General features: G+C 44.0%; 3 protein-coding genes across 3 annotated transcripts in view; 1 reads left to right on the plus strand and 2 right to left on the minus strand.

Annotated features, from left to right (window-relative positions):
* The window catches only part of ITGA2 (integrin subunit alpha 2), a 58,775-nt gene extending 51,189 nt beyond the window's left edge, over positions 1–7,586 (plus strand). The window contains exons 28-30 of the mRNA XM_033163930.1: positions 230–319; positions 4,807–4,923; positions 7,284–7,586. Of these exons, the coding sequence (XP_033019821.1) occupies positions 230–319; positions 4,807–4,923; positions 7,284–7,373 (297 nt within the window). The 3' untranslated portion in view covers positions 7,374–7,586. The remainder of the gene's footprint in view (positions 1–229; positions 320–4,806; positions 4,924–7,283) is intronic.
* A 4,283-nt stretch (positions 7,587–11,869) lies between these two features.
* On the minus strand, positions 11,870–16,594 carry LOC117054805 (molybdopterin synthase catalytic subunit-like). Its single transcript, XM_033163931.1, has 5 exons — positions 16,463–16,594; positions 14,430–14,555; positions 13,780–13,933; positions 13,381–13,504; positions 11,870–11,954 (listed from the first exon to the last, which is right to left on the minus strand). Exons 2-5 carry the CDS (start codon positions 14,548–14,550, stop codon positions 11,886–11,888), a joined length of 468 nt encoding a protein of 155 aa, XP_033019822.1. The 5' UTR covers positions 14,551–14,555; positions 16,463–16,594; the 3' UTR covers positions 11,870–11,885.
* LOC117054806 (molybdopterin synthase sulfur carrier subunit-like) lies at positions 16,465–19,748 on the minus strand. The gene is made up of 3 exons (XM_033163932.1): positions 19,616–19,748; positions 18,253–18,374; positions 16,465–16,609 (listed from the first exon to the last, which is right to left on the minus strand). The coding sequence occupies exons 1-3, from the start codon at positions 19,625–19,627 to the stop codon at positions 16,483–16,485; spliced, it is 261 nt and encodes an 86-aa protein (XP_033019823.1). The 5' UTR covers positions 19,628–19,748; the 3' UTR covers positions 16,465–16,482.
* Between the last annotated feature and the right edge of the window lie 2,923 nt (positions 19,749–22,671).

Genomic DNA, 22,671 nt, shown 5'->3' on the forward strand with positions numbered 1-22,671 from the left:
TGTATAGGATCACAGTCTTAAATCCTTGACGGACTCAGCATGGAGCTTAAAATAAGCCTCCTAAGATGGAACAATTAGCACTATGACCCCTTTATATAAAGGTTGAAAGCCGTTTCTCTAATACCATTGAGTTGCTTTTTTAAAAAGGCTCTATGCCTTAAATAATTGCCTACACTTTATGAAAACCATGTATACTTTAATTGGAATATGCTACATTTTTCTGTTGCAGTCAGCGTTCCAGACAGTAGAGTTATCGGCAAGTGCAGAAGTGGATACAAACGATCCAGATCTATTTGTGATTGGAGAAAATGCTTTATCGGTGAGTGTGACTGTTTTATGCTCCAGTCTTGCCACGCGAAAAGCTATTATGTCATTTTCATGCTCATTTAGAAACACATGGCACGCTGTATCTCCCTCTTATAAAAATGCTACACTGCTGTTACTGACATGTATAAATTGTTGTGTGAGTTTTAAAGTTACTGGAAACTTAACAGTTTTACGGCATTTCATCTGGCCAAGTTTTGGCTCAAAGGAAACCTAAAGCTATCTATAAAACTTTGTTATTCAAGACAGTTTTATTCAAAATGGATGTTTGCATGGATCTGATAAAAGTTGGTACAAAAGCACATTTTTAATATTAAATTAGGAGCTTGCAAACCTTCGGAATAGAAGGTGGCTTTAGATGAACAGATAGAAGGGAAAGCAGCAATGGGATATGGAAGTTTGATTCTCAGTGCTGAGAGATAGACTCTATGGTAAGGTCTACTTATGGAGAAAGGCTAACTTGCATTGATGCCTCTCCATGCTGCCAGATCTTCAGGAGAGGCTCTAGTCTGTCAGGTGTCTCTCTCTGTGTATTATTGGGATATATTATATAATATAATACATTGGGAGTGGTAAGGTGAGCCTGCTGTCCAATGGTGCGATGGAAAATTAAAAATGACAGGTGTGTTGATTTCAGAACAGAGCTTAAAGGTTATATGGAGTTATTTCTGTCCACCCAAGGAAGACACTTCATTCCAATGATGGTTTCCTTGAATGGAAGGAAAAAGCAGGGGTGGGCTTTGGTAATATGGTAATTGGAGTGGTGAGGCCATCTACATGCTCTCTTGGTCCCTGTCTGTCAAGACTCAGGAAAACTAGTTGGATGGAACTGGCAGGATGGGCATTATCTTGAAGGAGGCAGTAGTCTGCTCACTCCTCAGTCCTCCCAGGACCTGGAAGAGCTGAATAACTATCACCCGGTCGTGAATGCCCCCATTTCTTGCATAGGTGGTTGAAACTGCTACTGTGGGAAACAGCCCACCCCTTCTGGCAGATCCCTTTGCCCTAAGGGTCTGACACAGGAGGTAGGCTTTTGCCTCCAAGTCCCATTTCCTTAGGAGCAGCCCTTCGTAGCAGCAGCTATCAAAAGCGATGGAGGTGTTTGAAATGCTGCAGGAGGGCAAAATGCCCTGCATGGATGCTGTTGCCACACAGTTCATTGAAAGCAAGCCCAGGCAAAGCAACAAATATTGATTTTGTTTTGCATTTGGTGCTGTGTTGAAGGGCTGTCTCCCAGTGAAACTGGGACTGCTGGATAACTTACATTTCTCCTCCCTTTGCCTCTGATGCCTTTTCCTTGCCTGGATGGAGGATAGGATGGCAAGAGACTGTGTGTAGAAACTAGCCTAAAATTTTCATTAATTGCTGTGCCCACTTTTGCCTCTGAACCCCTCCTTACTGGCATGTGACACACACACACACACACATATGCAGAAGGGGTTGAAAAATGTTCCCAGCCCCTGCTCTATATGAACCAGGCATAGGCAAACTTGGCCCTCCAGATGTTTTGCTGACTACAGTTCCCATCATCCCTGACCACTGGTCCTGTTAGCTAGGGATGATGGGAACTGTAGTCCCAAAACATCTAGAGGGCCAAGTTTCCCTATGCCTGATATAAACCTTCCCATAGCCGAGTAGGGACTTTTTCTTGGTGGCAACCCAGGTGTAAAATGATTTCACCAGAGACACTCAGCTGGTGCCTGTTTTGCGTGGACAGGCAGAGTCCCCCAACCCCCAGGCGACCCCCGAGCAGTATAATGACACACAACAACGTGCTATGGGGTTAAAATTGGCCACAACTTTATTAAGATTCAGATGTAGGGAGACCTTGGCTCAGGCATTGGGTGTTTATCCTTCCCAGCCCCCCAGCCGGGGATCTGGGAAACTACAGGGTTATCCAGAATGTGTGGGGATTGGGCTAGCTCTGGAGAACATATGTTCAAGCAGATAGCCCGCCCGCCCCGTTTGCCGCCACTGGTGGGGGAGAACAATGACAACCTCTTGGCGTATGGACAATGCCTCCCCCCATACCCTTTAACAGGGAACCCTGTTATTGCCGCCACACTGTCTTTTCAGCCGTATGTGAATACAATTACACCCCTCACCCAGTATTTTAACAGATAATTGATTACATTACTGCTGTTAAAGCTGCTTTTACTGTTGCTTTATAATTATTGTAATATTAAATGCTTGATTTTATTTTTATTAGCTACTTGGGAAGATCCCCCCCCCAGATGGAACAGAAATCTCTTTAGCTAACTTTAAAAACAAATAATTTTCAATTTATTGTGATTTAATTGAATGTAATTGCTGTGCAAGAAGTCTTGATACATGAATCAAATTAAGGAAATTGTTGTGGTTTCCCACACAGAGAGTGCGAGAGTTAAAATGGGCAGTTATTTGCAGACTGCAATAGTGAATGATTCCGCCTCTGCAAAAATCATTATCATGGTCATTTTGTTGCAAAGTATGTGGAAGACAGACACAATGAAATGTATCAATGTGTCCACACCCAAAACAGCAGAATAATCATAACAATAAAGCTCTGCTGGCAATACATCTGAAATATTCAAGTGGTTTTCAGGGTGGAATTGGCCAGAAGTTATGAGATTATATTGCATCAAGCAATTTAATTGTAACTTTGCCTTTGCAAGTGAAAAATATATTAAATGTCCTTCCAGATTTTCAGTGCTAAACTTGAATTCCCATAGATCTTTGAAAACCCTAAATATATTTTGAAGCCAATGAGATCATCTGTATTTATAATTATATTCACTTTATGGAAAGGCTGCCAGCTCCTTGGTTAATGTCAGGGTATATTGGATGATGAAGAAGAAAACAGCAAATCCTTAAAGTCATATTCTTCCAATTATCCAACCTGTGGGTACAATGGCTGTGCCTACAAAATGTTTAGGAAGGATTTATTTCATTTATTTGATTTCATTCATTAGGTGCATCCTAAAAGTATTCCCTAGGTGGAATACAATGAAACAAAAGGCAGTGAATATATCAATTTGGAAATTAAATCATTCACCACACAGCAACAATTCAACAACAACAAAATCCAAGCAGAGCAAATCCCTGCAGTCTTCCATTTTCCGTTTCCCCCCTCAAAGAGAAATACTGTCCCCAGAATATCTGAGTTCAAGGAAGCCTGTTAAGTAGGGATGCTGCTGGAATCTGCCTTCACTGAAATTCCAGTCATGGAGTTTGGAGTATTTTAATGGGATAAATTTGCCAAGGTGCAATGCAAAATGTCAGAATACCCCCAATGGTGCATTTCTAATATTTTGCAAGATATCTGAAAGAAAATAAAAATGATAAATGACATCCTTTTAAATAATTCGCAGCACTCAACATAGTTCCTTATTTTTGTCTTGGCAGATAAGTAATAATAATAATAATAATAATAATGGTGTGTACTTTTTTGTTTAAAGTTGTGAGTGTGTTTCAGTAAACTTGTTTCAACAGGAACACACACAGACCTAGTTCACACTACATAAGCCAAGCTATCTGGAGATGAGCTTTTACTGCCGCAGAGTTAAGACACACTAAGTTTAGCTTGTTGTCTTTGAATTATGGTGCTGGAGGAGACTCTTGAGAGTCCCATGGACTGCAAGAAGATCAAACCTATCCATTCTCAAAGAAATCAGCCCTGAGTGCTCACTAGAAGGACAGATCCTGAAGTTGAGGCTCCAGTACTTTGGCCACCTCATGAGAAGAGAAGACTCCCTAGAAAAGACCCTGGTGTTGGGAAAGATAGAGAGGCACAAGGAGAAGGGGACGACAGAGGATGAGATGGTTGGACAGTGTTCTCGAAAGCTACTAACATGAGTTTGGCCAAACTGCGAGAGGCAGTGAAGGATAGGCATGCCTGGCGTGCTCTGGTCCATGGGGTCACGAAGAGTCGGACACGACTGAACGACTGAACAACAACAAAAGTTTACCTTAGCAGGTCATCCAAACCCAGTCTCGTGGTTGACCTTTCTCCTCACTAACTACAAACTGTAGGCAAGAACAAACCCACCCACCCCCCAGTACATTTTGTGGTTAGTGAGAAGAGAGCTTCTTAACCGGGTTTGAACAGCATGATAAGCCAAACCTTGGTTTAGCTCAGTTCAGTGTGGTGGTAAAAAGAACCAGTAAAGAGGGATGCTATTGCAAGCATCTCTCCGGCAGCCTGCATATTCCCAGTATGCTGAACTTCGGTTTACTGTATCGTGTGAACCAGGGCACACTGAAATATTTTTGTATCTTAATTATTATTATGAAAGTGCAAGTGCAAAATTTATTACCAATGTTCTGAAACCCAGAATTTCTGCTGCAATTCAAACGAAGCAGAACCAAAAGGAGAGACCACAATTACAATTGCCGCTCTCGAACCAGTGGCCAAAGAACGCATGCAGAGAATGCATTGATCGCTTTTATTTGAGAATTGCTGCTGCCTTACCTTATCTAACTACAACAATTGTTTCTTTTAAGATTCCACTCACAATAACAAAGCCCGATGAGAAAGCAGACGTGCCGGTTGGAGTTGTGATAGCAAGTGTCCTGGTCGGTCTCCTCTTGCTGCTAGCTGTTGTTGCTGCCTTATGGAAAGTAAGTTAACGTTTAGGAAGCATTCCTAGGGGAGAAGGCAAATTGCCACAAACCTCCCACTTGTGAGGTGAGAGACAGAGATCCACCACTAGAAGCAGAAAGCTCCTGCACAATCCATTCTGCTCTAGTGGTAAGCGTTGAAAAAGGGTGTTGTCTGGCTTCAGGGACTCGGCTTCCTCCCCACCCGACCCCCTTTGGCTGTAGATAAGCAGAACAAAGCGAAAGGAGTCTCTTACCAGTTTGGAGTATTAATGATTACAGCGAGAGAACAAAGACTCCATTCCTAGGGATGAACGTGCTCTCAATTAAGGGTTCCACCCACTTCCCCCCTAGCCACCCACGTCACTACCACATCTTGCAACATGATCTCGCAACCACTTTGCTTTTTGTGCTGCCACCTTATCTGCTCTCCTTGACCTTGGGCTGAGTGGATGAACGCTTCCCAGTGAAAATTGAGTCTGTTAACTCTCTCTCTCCCAGTGCTTCTCCTCCTAGCTGTTCCCCATCAGTATTTCCCAGCTGCTGCCTTCTGAACTACGTCCCTCTGCAAACTACTGTTCCAAATCTATACTGTCTTCCTGCTCCTGATCAGGAGCAGGGGGAGGGGGAGGCTCCCACCATTCCTCCTCAGTGCAGCCCTCCTCAGCACGGTCCCCTGATAGGTGTGTTGAGATTGATAAGGAGAAATCTCCTTATTTGTTGTTATATGAGGGTTTTTTTTTATCCCTGAATATATTCAAATTTCTTTAAGTGCTTTTTTAAAAAGGCAAAATATGCACGTATATATACACATAATAAAAACATATTCTGATCCAACTTCCATATGATTGTTCTTTGGGAGGTACTGTAAAGTAGCCATGTAGACTTAGGAAATACAATACAAGGAATTTGGGATATGAATCTCATTAGCAGTTTTAACTACTGTCACACTAAGTGTTGGAATATTCTAGAAAGAACTTGAGAACTGGACTTGAACAGGTTGCTAAGCAACAGAAAAATCTACCTAGCAACAGGTGCCTTTATTAAGGGCATGTGATCAATAAGGTTCAGAGTAAAGTGTCAGTGTGTAAATGAGCATGAGTCAGTATTAGGTCTCTGGTTGGATAGCTGGAAGAAGAAAATATTGTTTTGTTTCATTTGTATTCGACCAGTGTAATTTATTTTTGTAAATAATAAAGATACTCAATTAAAAGAAAACTCTGCTGCAAGTCTATTAAAAGAAGAAAACCCAAGAGTAGATGCTGTACACACATCAACAGTAAGACACCGGATAAACAATTGAGCTGGGAGAGCCAGTGTGGTGTAGTGGTTAAGAGCGGTAGACTCATTATCTGGGGAACCGGGTTCGCGTCTCCACTCCTCCACATGCAGCTGCTGGGTGACCTTGGACTAGTCACACTTCTTTGAAGTCTCTCAGCCCCACTCACCTCACAGAGTGTTTGTTGTGGGGGAGGAAGGGAAAGGAGAATGTTAGCTGCTTTGAGACTCCTTCGGGTAGTGATAAAGCAGGATATCAAATCCAAACTCTTCTTCTTCTTCTTCTTCTGTGCTCCTCTTAGGTTGTGTAGTCATTTTCTCAAATATATTTCATTTTGTGGTTCATCCGCAATAGTAACCCAGTCATTCCCAGCGTAGCAGAACTTAAGAACTGCTTTCCAAAAATTTCCAAAAAACCACTGAGAAATCTTGAATTCACATACTACTGTATATCTTTATCTATGGCTGGATGTGATCATAATGCTAAACTAAGGTTTAGGATTACAGTATGTGCATGGAACACCCATTTTCATGGTTTGCCATTATGTTTGAACCCAGAACTGTGGAAATATAAAATTAAAAAATTGTCCAGTAGCACCTTAGAGACCAACTAAGTTTGTTCTTGGTATAAGCTACTTCTTCAGATACCATGATACACACGAAAGCTTATACCAAGAACAAACTTAGGTGGTCTCTAAGGTGCTACTGGACTGTTATTGTTGTTTGTTTGTTTGTTTGACTGCGTCAGACCAACATGGCCACCTACCTGAACCCAGAACTGTGATTAATCTTAACTTTGATTTAGGAAAAGAAGCAAAGGTCAGAAACCAGAGTCTGATGTTGGCTTGTTTCTGTAAGCCATAGATATGTGTGACAAACCATGGTTAGTTGAAAACAAAAGCAAAATCTTCCATTCTCAAGGTCATGCTGGAGGGAAACAGGTGTCCTCGCCTGAGGCTCACGCACGTAGCATTAAGCCTTTAATTAAATGTATGAACTACCCTTAAGTATCATATACCATACATAAGGAAATATTTTAAATAAATGCATTTCGGTGGTGTTTGCTAATCTCTTTAAAAACTTCTCAAAACATTTTTTTACAGCTCGGTTTCTTCAAGCGAAAATATGAGAAGATGGCAAAGGATGTGGAAGATGCGGATGAAATTGCAGAACTCACTAAGGACAGAGAATGAATACAGCAGGAATAGTACTGTGTACACCGACCTTCTGATCCACAGACATTGCTTGCAATCACACTGGTTCAACAACTTGGGAGTGCCTTACGGATTATTTTATTCTTTTTTCAATGAAAATAGTTGGGAAATTTTTTTTACAGGTACTTTTATTTTAGCAATAACTGCTGGTCAGTTTGGGGTTTTGTTTACAAGGTTTTAAACTATTTTTGTTTGTTTGTATTTTATTAATAGCTGTTCTGAATCAGCAGGGCCAGGAGCAGTAAACACTGAATTGTGCCAGAAATACTGTGGTTTATATATTTATATATATACCATTGGTTGACTGTCAGAGTAAAGGTAAAGGTAAAGGTAAAAGTAAAGGGACTCCTGACCATTAGGTCCAGTTGCAGACGACTCTGGGGTTGCGGCGCTCATCTCACTTTATTGGCCGAGGGAGCTTCCGGGTCGTACAGCTTCCGGGTCATGTGGCCAGTATGACTAAGCTGCTTCTGGCGAACCAGAGCAGCACATGGAAACGCCGTTTACCTTCCCGCCAGAGCGGCACCTATTTATCTACTTGCACTTTGACGTCCTTTCAAACTGCTAGGTTGGCAGGAACAGGGACTGAGCAACGGGAGCTCGCCCCGTCGCGGGGATTCGAACCGCCGACCTTCTGATCGGCAAGCCCTAGGCTCTGTGGTTTTGACCACTGCGCCACCTGCGTCCCAACTGTCAGGATAGTCATTGTTAAAACATTAACACAGCTGTAGTCTTTGACCTATTGACACATAACACTAAGCCAAAATGTGGCTTAATATGAATAAGCAAGAATAGTGTCACACCCGGGTCCTGCTGGTGGACTTCTTGTAAGCCTCTGATTGGCCAATATGAGAACAGGATGGGCCACTGGCGTGATCATGCAGATCTCTTTTTATGCAGGCTGTGGCTGGAAGCTCCAAGGCAGCAGGAAGTGTCCACTCCTTCTGCTGCGGCTATTCTCTCTTGCATTTGTGGGTGACCATTTTTATTATGTATTTATTAAATGCTTCCTGGGGCAGAGTTCCATGGCCAAAAAGGATGTGTTTCACCAAAAATGCATGGGAGCCCATGGCTAGATTTATATCTGGGGCCATATTCTAGAAGTATTTAGGCTATTACTGGGCTATCGTTATTGCAAAAAATATCTGCCTGATAAACTGTTGGGCCCTTACAAAGGGATACAGCCCCCCCCCCAACATTTGTGTCTTTAAGATCAGGGAAAATAACTTTTGTTGAAGATTTGAAATTGTATGTTTTCCAGCCCTTGGGGCAGTTTGCAATCCTGCAGCTTTCATTCATTTCCACTTAAGCCACAATGTTGCAATTTAAACACTCTGTAGTTTCTACCGCCAACAGTAATTTTATTGCACTTTTCTAACTGGCACAATCCTGCAATCCTGCTGTAAATCTAATGTAAATATATAGGTTTATAAACATGCACACCTTTTTTTAAAAAAATAAGATATTTTAAAATGTGTTTTTGTACTAAATAATTCAGTAAGGCATTATTTTAGTGAAATCTGAAGCAATGTTAAGTGTCACAACAGAATCAGTACTGTTCTAAGAGATGTTCCATAGGCAACTGTCGCTCAACTGCACAATTGACTCTCCCTACATATAGCTCCTCTCTCCTCTCTCAGGTGCAAATTCTTCCAACTTCCTTTACAATGGCTTGTTAAGGATAATCCTATCTGACCAAATTTACCCACCCAGAGAAACCAGGGCATGTTCTGAACCCAGGATCCCTTAATGACAAAGCTAGGATTTCAACTGCACCAGCACTGTTCATTTCAAACTAGTGTACTGAATACCCATAATGCATTGGAAATTGTAACTCCAAGGAGGCCTGGCTCTACTAATATATATTATACTGTGTGAACACCAACTGAAATTACCAGGAAGCTGTGAGCCATTTTCAAAAAGGCTTTATTTGTACAGGGCAAAACTTACCTCTGTGAAACTACCCTAGGGTCTTCTGCAAGTAACCTGAAAGATGGTTCTGGCACAAGCTGAACTCTCTGCATTTAGGGTTTGTGCAGATGTTCAAAGTAAACCTTGCCCTCCCCACATTGTTATGTACATTTGCACTACCTTTTAAATCCATTGTATATAGCGTGTTCTCATTTTTTTATATGATGCATCCGGGTGTAATAGTTTGCCTTTGTGTATGTATATTTTGCACTTTTATTTCAGAAATAAAAATGGATCTGCCTTGAGTAAAATTGAAACAAACCTAGTGTTGACTACACTGAACTCTTATTTCATATTTTTGCAGTTAGTTTCTATTCATTGTGCTGGGCATGTAGCTTAGGAAGACTTAGCCAAGCTCTGCCTGCAGATAAATGTGCGTTCCAAGTGATGAGATTAAGTTAAACGTACAAGTTTGGCCACCTCATGAGAAGAGAAGACTCCCTAGAAAAGACCCTGATGTTGGGAAAGATGGAGGGCACAAGGAGAAGGGGACGACAGAGGACGAGATGGTTGGACAGTGTTCTCGAAGCGACTAGCATGAGTTTGGCCAAACTGCGGGAGGCAGTGAAAGATAGGCATGCCTGGCGTGCTCTGGTCCATGGGGTCACGAAGAGTCGGACACGACTGAACAACAACAACAAGTCAAAACTTAACTGTAAGCTGATAAGCTGTCCTTAAACCAGAAGAAAACATAATATTTGCTTTGTTATCATGGAAACAAGGATCGTTTTACACCTTATAGTGGAAACCAAAAAAATCTGCTTTTCCTTTCCTTTGGTATACATAGAAAGTATGTACCATATTGTCACAGGCTTGTTGGCATAGCAGTTCCTCCACTGACCTCTACTGGTTGTTCTCAGTACAGGACCAAGTACTGCTCTTCCAAGATGTGTATTGCAAATTCTCTTAGAAATGTTGCAGGGAAATTCAGAATATGTCTCTTTACAGAGTGTACAGAATGGTGCTCTGTTGTATCATAAATTCACAGGTCTGGATATGCAAAGCCTGGCAATTCCCCCTCCCTTACTGTCCTTTTAATCAAAACAAACAAACAAAAAATCCTTCCAGTAGCACCTTAGAGACCAACTAAGTTTGTTATTGGTATGAGCTTTTGTGTGCATGCATACTTCTTCAGATAGTTCGTGTTAATGTAATTCAATGTATTTATAATTTAAATGTAAATATTTACCATGCTAATCACCCAACCAGGGAAAAACTGTAAGCCTGTGGCCAGCATTCGCATCTGTGATTTTATCCCACTGAATGCAGTAGCTCTTTTAAAGTGTATACCCATTAACCTGAGAGTAAGGCCCACTGAATTAAACGGGACTTATTTCTGAGTGGACATGCATAAGATGGTGGCTGCCTGCATTACTGCAGGTCCACGACACATTTACACATGGCTTCACAAAACGTACTGGTGCATCAAATAAATAAACACATGTAAAATCTGTTGCAGGATTTTGGGCACAACTGAGTTTAATCTGCTTCTAAAGAAGAGTCCATATTTTCAGAAATAAAGGAATGGGCTGAACATAAATAATGGTTGAGCAAAAAAATAATTCAATTCAGTGCTTTTACATCACATTTTTAACCATCTAAATGTGTCCACAACTCCCGGCAGTCTTATGTTTGAAACCAATAATCAAAACATGGATGCATGATGACAGAAGTATTTTCAGGCACTACCAAAAGGCACTTAAGTTTATTCTGTTATGAAGTTTTTACTCCTTAACTGTTCCCATTGATTGTGATTATCAGCCTAACCCTTTTGAGCTACACTACTTCTAGGGTTACAAACGGCTTGCACTTCTGTACCTGCATATTATCCTACATATAGTCAAAGGAGCCAAAGTCACCTTCCCATGGCCACTGGCATGTACTAAACCCATCTGAGAGTTATGACAGCATTCAGACTCTAATAAGCCCCAAAAGCTCCACCCAGTGCTGGAAAAAGTCCATAAGCTGCTAGCAGCATGGTAGAAGTAGTTGCCCTAATAACTTTTCAGGGAGTGGTGGCTCAGCAGTGCCTGTGGCTTGTGTTCAGCAAATGCGATTCAGTCTAACTGCAACTATGAACTAGGATGAGCCCCGGTAACCCAGCAGAATGCTGGGCTGGTGCTTTGAACTAGCTGCATTGCAGGCATCCCATTGTTACTCAGAACAAATCCGCTTTAATGAGCAGGTTTGAAATAAGAATTTGCTAAGTGTGAACAACTCCACGGGGATAGTAACTTTATGTTTACATACCTTTGACCCCTAGAAGAAATCACTAGAATAAAAAAAAAAATCCCACAACCATTAGCGTATTTCCAATTATATACAATTAAATGTTTGATGATCTTTTTTTTAAAAAAATTGACTACGTAGGCTATGAAGCTGCCTTAATCAAATGACAGAAAGTGGCTCAGGGTCCAGTTGTCATGTGAAAGAGTTGTTAATCTGAAACAGAAGCTTCTGATCTCATCCTTGCAGCTACGCTTTATTATTGCACAGCTAGGTACTCTTGTTGGCAGAGTTTTATTTCAATGTCTTGGCCCAAAAGCACTCCTTGTTTTCTTTCCAAGAAGATTCCTCTTCATAGACCTCCTGCAACCAGAGAGCATCACGGATGATAACTGTTGAAAAGCTGATCACACAGATCAGCAAACACAGATGAGGAGAGGGGGAAAATGTTCCTCTGACTGAAACCAACCTTAAGCATCTAGATTTTTAAACTTCCTGTCAATGATGGGTTCTATTAAAACCTTAAAAACAACAACCCCACAGCACAATTCAGGAGAACAGCTAAAGGATCGATTTACACAGGAGCCCTGGAGAGCAGGAAGAGTTGAGTGCATATATGGATGAATGCATAGACTCTCAAAAGCAAAGGTCAGTGTCCTTCAGTGAACAAGCCTGAAAGGCAGAACAGAGCTCTAATGGGGCCCAGAATCTCTGCTCCATTACATACCCTCATTCACAAAATATATATTTAGATTAATCAAATACCTGGAACAAACTGATGGGAGTTTTGGTGTGTGCGCAGCACATGTTTTTAGAAAGCCATTTCCCGTTCCCAGGGAGATGTCGTTGCGGGCTGGGAGCAAGCCCTCCCCACGCACACAGGGTGGGATCGCCCCTGCGCCACTGAATGGTCCTCAGCCACGTCACCCTTAGGCCATCCAATTCGGATGGTCCGGGGGTTTGGAGTGGGCTATTTAAACTGCCCATGGCCAAGGTTTCACCCCTGTTTTTCTCCCTGCTTGGCCAGTTCTCCCGCCCTCCCTCCCCTGGGTTAGGCTCTTTTATTTCTTGACCTTGCTATGGACCTCGGTTGGTCGCCTTGGTTGTCCAAGGGGCCTGCTGGAATTTTCCCACTTGGCAAATTGGCACCGGCCGTTTGGATTTTCCGCCTACCTCGTAGCAAATCGTCACAACTTTGTAAGGTTTGGCGGTTAGGCATTGGAGTATTCGGTTGAAGGTGAGGGGAGGCAGTGGCCATCACCTACCCCTCCTAATTCAAGGGTATTCCGTTAAAGGAATCCGGGGGGCATGGTCTCCGTCCAAAGCCCCAGACAGGGGGCTAGGGCCATGGCACGACCCCTAGCAGTGACCCTGGGGGAGTCCCTAGTTGATGTGCATCAGCAGGGCTCCCCCTACTGGTGGTTAACCCTTCCAAGACTCCTGCAGATGGGCAGGAGTCAAATATACGTAGTCGTGTGGTTCCCAGTGCCTAAGCCAATACCACTCACATTCTGTAACCAATAAAGTTGTGGCCATTTTTGCCCATTAACCAAAAAGACTGTTTCATGTGTCTTTATTGCACTCCCGGGGAGGGTTTGGGACCTTGCCACGCAAGTCACAGCAAAATTTGGCGGACACGTGAAGATTGACACTTTTGTTTGTTTGTTAAAAAGCACTTGGGAGAAACTTCACCCTTCTTCCCAAACTGTTCCTACCAGGCACACATGGAACACATGTAGTTTATTGTATTAAAAAAAGAAAGGATGGGAGAAATGACACATACACATACCTTTTTCCATATAGGGACGGTTGCTTTCAAAGCATTGATGCCATATTGCACAGCCTCAAGAGACTCCACTCTGTGAGGCGAAGAGATTGCGACCATCACACTCGCTTCACTAATGGGAACCGAACTACATAGAAAAGCGAAAGGAAATATTAGTTGCTGTTTTTATCCGTATTAGCTTAATCTTTAGAGGGCTAAATAAAAGGCACTGTCTTTCTGCTAATTATTGCACACTCTCTCACACTGCAGGTAGGCCACATCCTAAGAATCTCAAGTTAGAACTGTCATGTCCCTCTCTTATACTTTCTGAGGTAGGATTCAACAGGAAAATTAAGAAAACAAGAGTCAGAAATTACAAGAGCAACTTGACGTGACAATAATTGGATCGTTGGTCATACATACCCAAGTCTATGGTGTATCGCTATATGTTTCACCGAAGGCCATTTTAATCTAATATCTGTGCATATTTTCTTGATTTCCGCCTCTGCCATCGGTTCATATGCTTCATATTCTAATTGTACGACCTTTCTCCCCTCAAAGTTATTCCTGGTAGTGCCTGAAATGAAAGGACACGTTCAACTGGCTGGTTGGAAAAGGTCAACAGGACAAAAGCGCCCACTTCAGCAGCTTCGTTAACAGCTGGTTAACAATTGTTTCCCAGACAGTGGTCCCAGGTCCAAATGAGATTAGCCATTTGAGAAGGGTCCACAGCACACTAACAGAACACAAGCTCTGTACATGCAAGCCTAGTCCCCAGCCCCGGAGAAGTTGCGGCACTTCTGCTTGTGGCTGCAGACATGAAACTGGCACATGGTTAGAAACCAAGAGGATTCACCATGAAAGGTTGTTTTGACAGGGTTTGGGATATAACTGTCTCTGGATGTTCACATGCTTAGAAGGGTAACTAAAAAGTACAATTCTGATACACTATGGATGCTTCTTTCTTTCTGGGAACCAGCTGCAACCACCTATGTAAGTTCTGTAAGGGTGATTTTAACAGGTTGTTTGTTTTTTAACCAGGTTTCTCTCTTATTCCAAAATTCATACTATACCTATAAATAAAGACACAGCTCCACAGCAGGGGGAAACCACCAGTGCCGATATTTCGTCTGCCGAGAGCTTCTCATGCTTCAATTTTATCAAGTCCTTGGGCTCATCCTCACTTACGCTCATGACTTCTCTAGGAATAAGCAGTGGTGAAACGAAAGTTATTACCGAATTTTTCAGTGTATAAGACGATATGCTTTCCTTAGAAATGATATGCAAAAAATGCAGGTTGTCTTACACACGGATAGCAGAGGGGGGACAGGCAATTGGTGGCAGCAGCCAGCAAAAGATTGGCAGCGGCAATTGGGCGTGTGATTGGTTGCTGTGGCAAGGTCTGCTGACAATCGGCTGTGGTTTCAGCAATTGGGCGTGCTATTTATGACAGCGGTAAGGCGTGCATGTATTCGGCTGTGGTTTCGTTGAGTGGGCAGTGAGCATGCAGACGATTGGAGGCCGCGGCGATGCGTGCTACTTGCATTTGTGGGCAGGTCATAGAGTGGGGGCGGTGCCCCTCCCCCAAAAAGCTGAACAACTCTGGGCACCCCCCCTTTTGTGGTTGAAAAAAATAGGGGTCATCTTATACATGGGGGGTGTTATACACGGAAAAATACGGTACTCCAGTTAATGGGATCATTTGCAAAAATGCTTCTTGACCTGCTGCTAGAATAATAGAAATCCCAGGTCAAAGCCTTAAATGAGTGTATTTAGTGTGTGGATGCTGGAAAAAGAGAGAAACCAGCAAAGAGAGAGAAACCAGCATCACAGTGTATGTGGCCTGTGCAACTTGGGCCTCATCTGCACTGTACATTTAAAACTGTGTCATGCCACTTTAGTCATGCAACCAGTTCAACCAGTGTGCCGTGGCACCATGGGGTGCCTTGAATGATGGTCAGGGGTGCTGCGGACAACACTGGCCCTCTTTCCTCCCCTCCCTTCTCTGATGCCCTCTCGCATCTCTGCCTCCCAAAGGCTTGCACGGCTGTTTGTTGCGGCAGCCCTGGCTACAAACTCCATGGACGAATGGTGCCTCTGGGGCTGGCCAGGGGGTAGTGGTTGTCAGGAGCTGAAGTGGCCTCAGAGTAAGCAAGCAAGCAGGCAGGCAAGGGTCCCCAGCCAGCCAGTCCTATAGCCCTTGCTGTTGGGATTGGACAGACAAGTCCCAGGCCCCTGTGGGGCAGTGTGAGGAGGCACCTCTCTTTGGAGCAGGGGGGCAGATCAGAGACCAGGGGCGGCAGCAGCAGCTGCCCAGAGGACTTCCAATGAGAGGGGAGAGGAGAGGAGGCTAAGGGAACACTCCACAAGGGAGGGTGTTTGAAAAAGGGTGAGAGGCTGCCAGCTCTGCAAGCAAGGGGTGACATAACTGGGCTCCTGAGCCCCATAGGGGTGCTGCAGAAAGAATGTAGTTGGTCAAGGGAGCCATGGACTCAAAAAGGTTGAAAACCTCTGTTTTAGACACCTATTCATGGATTTCCTCTCTTGTGAAATTGTGCGGGGAGTCCCATAATTAGAGCTAGCTTCCTACTCAGACATTCATCCTCAAAATGTGGAAAATAAGAAACATGGTTGAAGAAGGCAAGTCTGACTAGTGGGACTTTGTTCCCCTGCTTCTAAATCACACAACTGGAAACATATGAGGAAGATCTGAGCAGGGATTAGGTTATTCTTAATTACTGCCACAGGGCACAACTCCTCTGTCTGTATAGAGAATCGTAAATTTGGCACCTGTACCCTTATCATGTGTGCAGACCCACCATTATTCATACCCCATCGAGTGCCAAGAGGCTCGTTCACATGTTACACTGAACATAAGAAAAAGCAGTCTCGACACGTGCACAAGCACTGGTTTCCAAGGGTGTACACTTGTTGATTTGCACAGCTCAACTACTGTGTATACATGGGACACAGGGTGCATATCCATTGAATGTTACCTGTGAATTAACTGTACCAGTGTACAGCACAACTCTTTCTGTGCACTCATTTAACCTAACATGTGAACTCCCCTAATCGAATCACCCTTTAGGAAGACAAGAGCACACACCTGACTCCGTCTTTCCAGAGCTAACCTCCACTAATGGGGGGGATAACAGCAACCTCGTCCCCTGGGTTGAGGACCACCAGGTGATCCCCAAGAAGCACGTATTCCTGGCGGACAGCAAAGACGACTTGGTCCTGTATAGCAGTGAGCCTAGAGAATGACATCAGGAGAAAGATTAATGTTTCCCAGGGCACCACGGGCCTGAGGCTAAACAACTAAAACCAGCTGAAGCAGAATCAGGTATCCCAAATATACTGTAAATCCAGTTCCTGAAAAGAGCTGGTGGCAGAAGAGACTCACAAGGTGGGGATAGAGCTGCTATGCTAACTTTCTAGCAGGTAAGCAGGTGTTGCTTACCAGCAGGGAGAGTTCCAGTTACAGGTAGGTAGCTGTGTTGGTCTGCCATAGTCAAAACAAAACAAAAAATAAAAATAATCCTTTCAGTAGCACCTTAGAGACCCACCAAGTTTGTTCTTGTTGTGAGCTTTCGTGTGCATGCACACTTCTTCAGATACACTGAAACAGAAGTCACCAGACCCTTATATATAGTGAGAGAGTGGGGAGGGGTATTACTCAGAAGGGCAGTGGGAATGGGTGATTGGCTGATGGGTGTGGAAAACCTGTTGATGACTGTTAACGACTGCAATTGGTTTTACAGGAAAAAGCAAGGGGTGAGATGGCTAAAGATAGCTTTGTAATGTATAATGAGATAAGAATCCAATGTCTTTGTTCAGACCAGGTCTCTCCATGGTTTTAAGTTTGGTAATTAGTTGCAATTCAGCAACTTCTCTTTCCAGTCTATTTTTGAATTCCTTTGTAGTAAGACAGCTACTTTGAGATCTTGTATAGAATGTCCTGGGAGACTGAAGTGTTCTCCTACTGGTTTCTCTGTCTTGTGATTCCTGATATCAGATTTATGTAGGGAGAGTGTTAATGCAGTCAGGAAGTCCCAGCTGCCTTGCCCTTCCTGGTAAGCAACAGGGAACCACCTTCCAGGAAGCTAGCATAGCAAATCTGCTCCCTCTAGTATGCCCCGCAGGCTCTGTGACACTCACTTATCAAGACCAGTTCCTAAACTCTGATTTCCCAAGCAACCAAGAATTCAAATGGACCGTAACAATGCTGTTTGCCACTTGTTTCTTTGAGGAGACCATCCGCCTACAAGGAAATAGAAGGACCACCACTACAAGTGGTGGGAAATGGAAATCAACTGGGAAATGGAATCCCAGTGTGATGGTCACAGTAGCCTTTTCTAACCCGGTGCATGGGTGTAGCCGGGGGCGGGGAGCAGCTGCCCACGAAAATCAATAAAAATACGTAACTGAGGTTCTGCCCCTTCCCCAACATGAAGGCCCCCCCCAATAAATCCTGGCAATGCCCATGACCTGGTGCCTCCGAATGTTTTGACTACAAGTCCCATCAGCCCCTGCACTACCTAGGCCTGATTATTATTATTATTATTATTATTATTATTATTATTATTATTATTATTTTACTTATTCAGCTTATACACCGCCCTATACCTGGAGGTCTCAGGGTGGTTCACAAGACCACAACATATAAAATCAAACCAAAAGCAGTAACCCACTAACCACCCCCCCCCACACACACATTACATGCTAAGTCTAGAACATCTGGGCAGCACCAAGTTGACAAAGGCTAAGTTAGAGGGTCAAACAAGGACCAGGAGATGCAAGTTTGGCTATAACGTTTACTGGGTGATCTTGGGCCAGTTACACACTCAAGAGGCTATCTCAAGTGAAGCATCTTTTACCAGTCGGAAGTCATCGTACCTTGAATGCCTCTTGACAATTTCTTCCCACAGCTGCAGGGATGTTATCTGTTGGGGCACAGAAATGGTCTCAGTGCGGACACCGGCTAATTCGGCACTTCTTGCAAAGTACAGCACTACCACCTGTTTTAGAAATGCAAACCAGATGGATAATAATAGTCACTCACCTGTGCCTACACAAGCTACTATGAGTTCTTCAGTGGAACAAGAGCAGGGTTGTGAGCATATAAACCTACCCTTTTCTTAGTTGCCCACAACATACGTTATCTCACAAATTCATACAACAGCCCGGCAATATCAGCTAGCATTATTATTCCCATGCCGGCTGAAGATCAGGATAAAAATATTCTTAAGATTGTGAGATTGCAAATTGTAGCAATGGCTCACATAAGGCCATAGGGGACTGTGCTGGACCATCAATAAGTAATTCCCCCCCCCCCCGCCTTCCTTGGTCAGCAAACCTGCTTGGAAGCAAGTTCCACAAAGGCCAAGGAAGTCAAGTCAGGCTTTTTGAACACAAGCGCAACAGCAGATCACTGGTGCTGCATTGTTCACTGGTCTCCAGTGTAAACAGACCAAATGAACTCAAGTAAAATAAAATAAAGATTCCATGTGGCTTGGTTCACATCAGTTAAGAGCATGGGACCAGTGTATATATGGATAACTTCCAATAAAGGGAATAGTGGCAAAATGTGTAGAATTGCAAGCTTTTATTAAGAAAACGGGAAGTGCAGAAGTCCTTCCATGTACACCTGTGGGATTGTACCGCACAGCACAAAGCCAGGACCAGATGCCAGAACAGCATGTTTACACCCACTTCTAAATGACTGATCTGGGTTTTTGAGCTGTAATTTAACTCCTGCTGCTGCTGTTTCTCCGTGACATTTTATTATTCTGCGGCTTTTTCCGAGGAAGAAATTGTTGCTGTGGGTGTGGAATTTCTACTTTATTCTCTTAGTTCGTTTCACGCTACGAACCACCTTCGGCAGCTCCCTTATGATCCCGAAAGGCAAGACGCGGAGCGTGCATTTCCAGCAGCGCTCCCTAAAGCCCAAACCCCGGGGACCAAACTCGAGAAGACCGTGCCTCTGAGCGCGTGCAGAGGGAAGCTCCCCTCTCTCACCAAGGCTTCCGATCAGAGGCTAGTGCTTCCGGGGAACCAGGTGCCTCCCCACCCCGACCCCTGCTCAGAAATGCCCTCTCCGGGAGGGACGGGGACGGCGACTCATGGCGCCTAGAAGCCGAAGGCCCAGGGGCGGATCGTGATCGAAGGGACCGAGAGGGGATCGCAGGCCAGCAATCGCGGAGGGAGACCGGGAGTTATGCCACACGAGGCTTGCAGGGGAGCTCCTTCTTCTGCGTACCTCGCAGCTCATGGGCGCGCCGTCCCGGGCAGGCAGCTGCCCCGCTCTCCTTTCTCAGCAATCGGCTTGCAGGTTTCTCCCTTTTTGCGCCTGCGTCGGCTCCGGGAAAGGCCGCGGAGGCGACTGAGCCGAGCCAGCCTCTTTCGGCGCCGCCTCCCAGCGGCTCCACCTCCCCGTGGGCTGGCTTCTCGGAGCGGAAAAGCGGGGGAAGGTCGGAGCAGGAGGGAAGCCGGTCGCTTTGTTGCGCCTGCAGTCGAGGGGAAAGGACGGAAGGCTGCGATCCTGCACCCACTTACCTAGGAGAAAGCCCGGTTCAACTCCAGGAAGCTTGCTTCCGAGTAGGCGAGCGCAGGATTGCGCTGTAGGGCTGCAGCCTCGCGGGGATGCACTTGCGAGTATAAACGCGTAGGATGAGGCTGCACAACCCGGGCTTAGCTAGGATACTATGAGCACACGCGTACAACTAAACCCCAGTTTGCTCCTCCGCTTGCGGGATATTTGTGCAAGGCCCGGAAGGCGTGTGTCCTTGTCATTTCATACACACGTGATGTAAGAGATTGTGCTATAGTCAGGTCCTAACACTTAAAAGATTTTGGTGCCCCCATATTTATCTGAATCAAAATATAAACAATAATGTACCTTGTGTGTGTGTATAAATTTCGAAATAAAAAAGCCTACAATGAGAAGGAAAATAATTCCAGTTACAGGTAGGTAGCCGTGTTGGTCTTTTTACTACTGGTTTTCCCAGTAGTAATGTATGGAAGTGAGAACTGGACCACAAAGAAGACTGATCACTGAAGAATTGATGCTTTTGAATTATGGTGCTGGAGGAGACTCTTGAGAATCCCATGGACTGCAAAAAGATCAAACTTATCCATCCTTAAAGAAATCAGCCCCGAGTGCTCACTGGAAGGACATATCCTGAAGTTGAGGCTCCAGTACTTTGGCTACCGCATGAGAAGAGATGGCTCCATAGAAAAGACCCTGCTGTTGGGAAAGATGGAGGGCACAAGGAGAAGGGGACGACAGAGGATGAGATGGTTGGACAGTGTTCTCGAAGCGACTAGCATGAGTTTGGCCAAACTCTGGGAGGCAGTGAAAGATAGGCATGCCTGGCGTGCTCTGGTCCATGGGGTCACGAAGAGTCGGACACGACTGAACGACTGAACAACAACAAGCCATTTTGGTCTGCCATAGTCAAAACAAAATAAAAAATAAAAAATTTCCTTCCAGTAGCACCTTAGAAAGCTCATACCAAGAACAAACTTAGTTGGTCTCATACCAAGAACAAAGTTGGTGCTACTGGAAGGAATTTTTTTTTTTTGTTATGAAAATAATGTTTATGTTTGTATAGGCCTACTTCCACTTTGTATTTGAAAAATGTTCTCCTACTTTTTCTAATTGCAAAGTCTTTGATCAGATCCTCAAAACTAATCTTACAAAATACAGCTGCTTCTATATTTAGTCGATATAAAGTATCCAGCCTCCCTTGTCACATAGTTGTTCTGTTGATATTTTTAATATGCTTCAACTGATACAATGAACACTCAGCTGAGCAATTTGTGACCATTAATGTTAAAAATCTGGCAATGGAGCATTTCCATGGTGCCCCCCCCCCCGCCTTAATGCCCTAAGCACGTGCATATTTTGCTTAATGGTTACGGTAATCCATCCCTGGTTATAATCCACAACCATATTTATATAGATTGCAGCAACTAATAACAAAGTGTAAAACGCTTCTGCTCTCTCCTCCTACCTCACCTGAGGGAGGTGGAACTGCCAAGAGGACACCCTCTTCCTTATCTTAGCACCCAGGGTGGTTGGTAAGGAAGGAGGTGGCTCCTCAGATATTTGGAACCCAAGTCATTTAGGGTTGTGAGCACCTTGAATTGGGCATGGGAAAGACCAGGCAACCAATGCAGCTGTATCCAAGTCATCTTCAAGGGCAGCCCTATGTAGAACACATTGCAGTAATCTAATCTGGAAGTTACCAGAGCATGGAGTACAGTGGCCACTTCTGCCCAGAGGAAGCCACAGCCGGAAATTTTAACAAGAGAACACTTTCTTTAGGGAAGAAAGAAGTGCAGAGTGGACCTTTTCCCCAGGGCTTCCCCAACCTGGTGCCCTCCAGATATTTTTGGCTACAACTCCCATCAGCTCCAGCTAGCATGGCAAAGCACTGGTGCTTATGGTTTGTTGGTTTGTTTCAGCAAGCTTTTTTATAATTTTTATTAAGTTGTTCTGTTTTACAATTTGGAATATTCATTTAAACAACCTTAAAACATCAATGACTTCCCTTCTTCTTTCCATGGTTCATTTTACATATCATAAATCCCTACATATTTTACATAAACTAAACCATTCAGCATTCCATTATTACATCCATCAAAACTTATTTACACTGATGAATTTATCTTAATGCTGCCAACGTTTTCAAACGCACACAATTTTCACCCATATATTCAAACATTTTCCAATCTTCTTTAAACATACCCCGTATGTTCTTCTTGTTCTCTTATTCTATATGTTAAATAAGCAAGCTGCACATATTCCATCAGCTTAAGTTGTTTTAGCAAGCTTTAAATGGTTGTTTTTTGGGGGAGGGGTAGCATATAGTTGGGACACGGGTGGCGCTGGGGTTAAACCACAGAGCCTAGGGCTTGCTGATCAGAAGGTCGGCAGTTTTAATCCCCACGACAGGGTGAGTCCCTGTTGCTCGGTCCCAGCTCCTGCCCACCTAGCAGTTCGAAAGCACGTCAAAGTGCAAGTAGATAAATAGGTACCACTCCAGCAGGAAGGTAAATGGCGTTTCCGTGTGCTGCTCTAGTTCGCCAGAAGTGGCTTTGTCATGCTGGCCACATGACCCGGAAGCTGTACGCCGGCTCCCTAACCAGTAACGCGAGATGAGCACAGCAACCCCAGAGTCGGACACGACTGGACCTATGGTCAGGGGTTCCTTTACCTAGCATATAGTTAGCTGAAGTTTTCAAACTCCACCAGTTTTAATTTGTTTTAATTTGCAAGAGACAAGAACAATTCTGCAGGCAGACACAATG

This window comes from Lacerta agilis, chromosome 11 (genome assembly GCF_009819535.1).
Source record: "Lacerta agilis isolate rLacAgi1 chromosome 11, rLacAgi1.pri, whole genome shotgun sequence".
NCBI classification, from domain to species: Eukaryota; Metazoa; Chordata; class Lepidosauria; order Squamata; family Lacertidae; genus Lacerta; species Lacerta agilis.

Coding starts and splice junctions, on each gene's coding strand:
- LOC117054805 (XM_033163931.1), bottom strand. CDS start 14,550: ATGAGCGTAAGTGAGGATGAGCCCAAGGACTTGATAAAATTGAAGCAT. Junction 13,934..14,429: donor AGCTGTGTCTTTATTTATAG/GTATAGTATGAA, acceptor CTTTCATTTCAG/GCACTACCAGGAATAACTTT. Junction 11,955..13,380: donor CCGTCCCTATATGGAAAAAG/GTATGTGTATGT, acceptor CTCTGGTTGCAG/GAGGTCTATGAAGAGGAATC.
- LOC117054806 (XM_033163932.1), bottom strand. Junction 16,610..18,252: donor ATTGTCAAGAGGCATTCAAG/GTACGATGACTT, acceptor GTCATTCTCTAG/GCTCACTGCTATACAGGACC.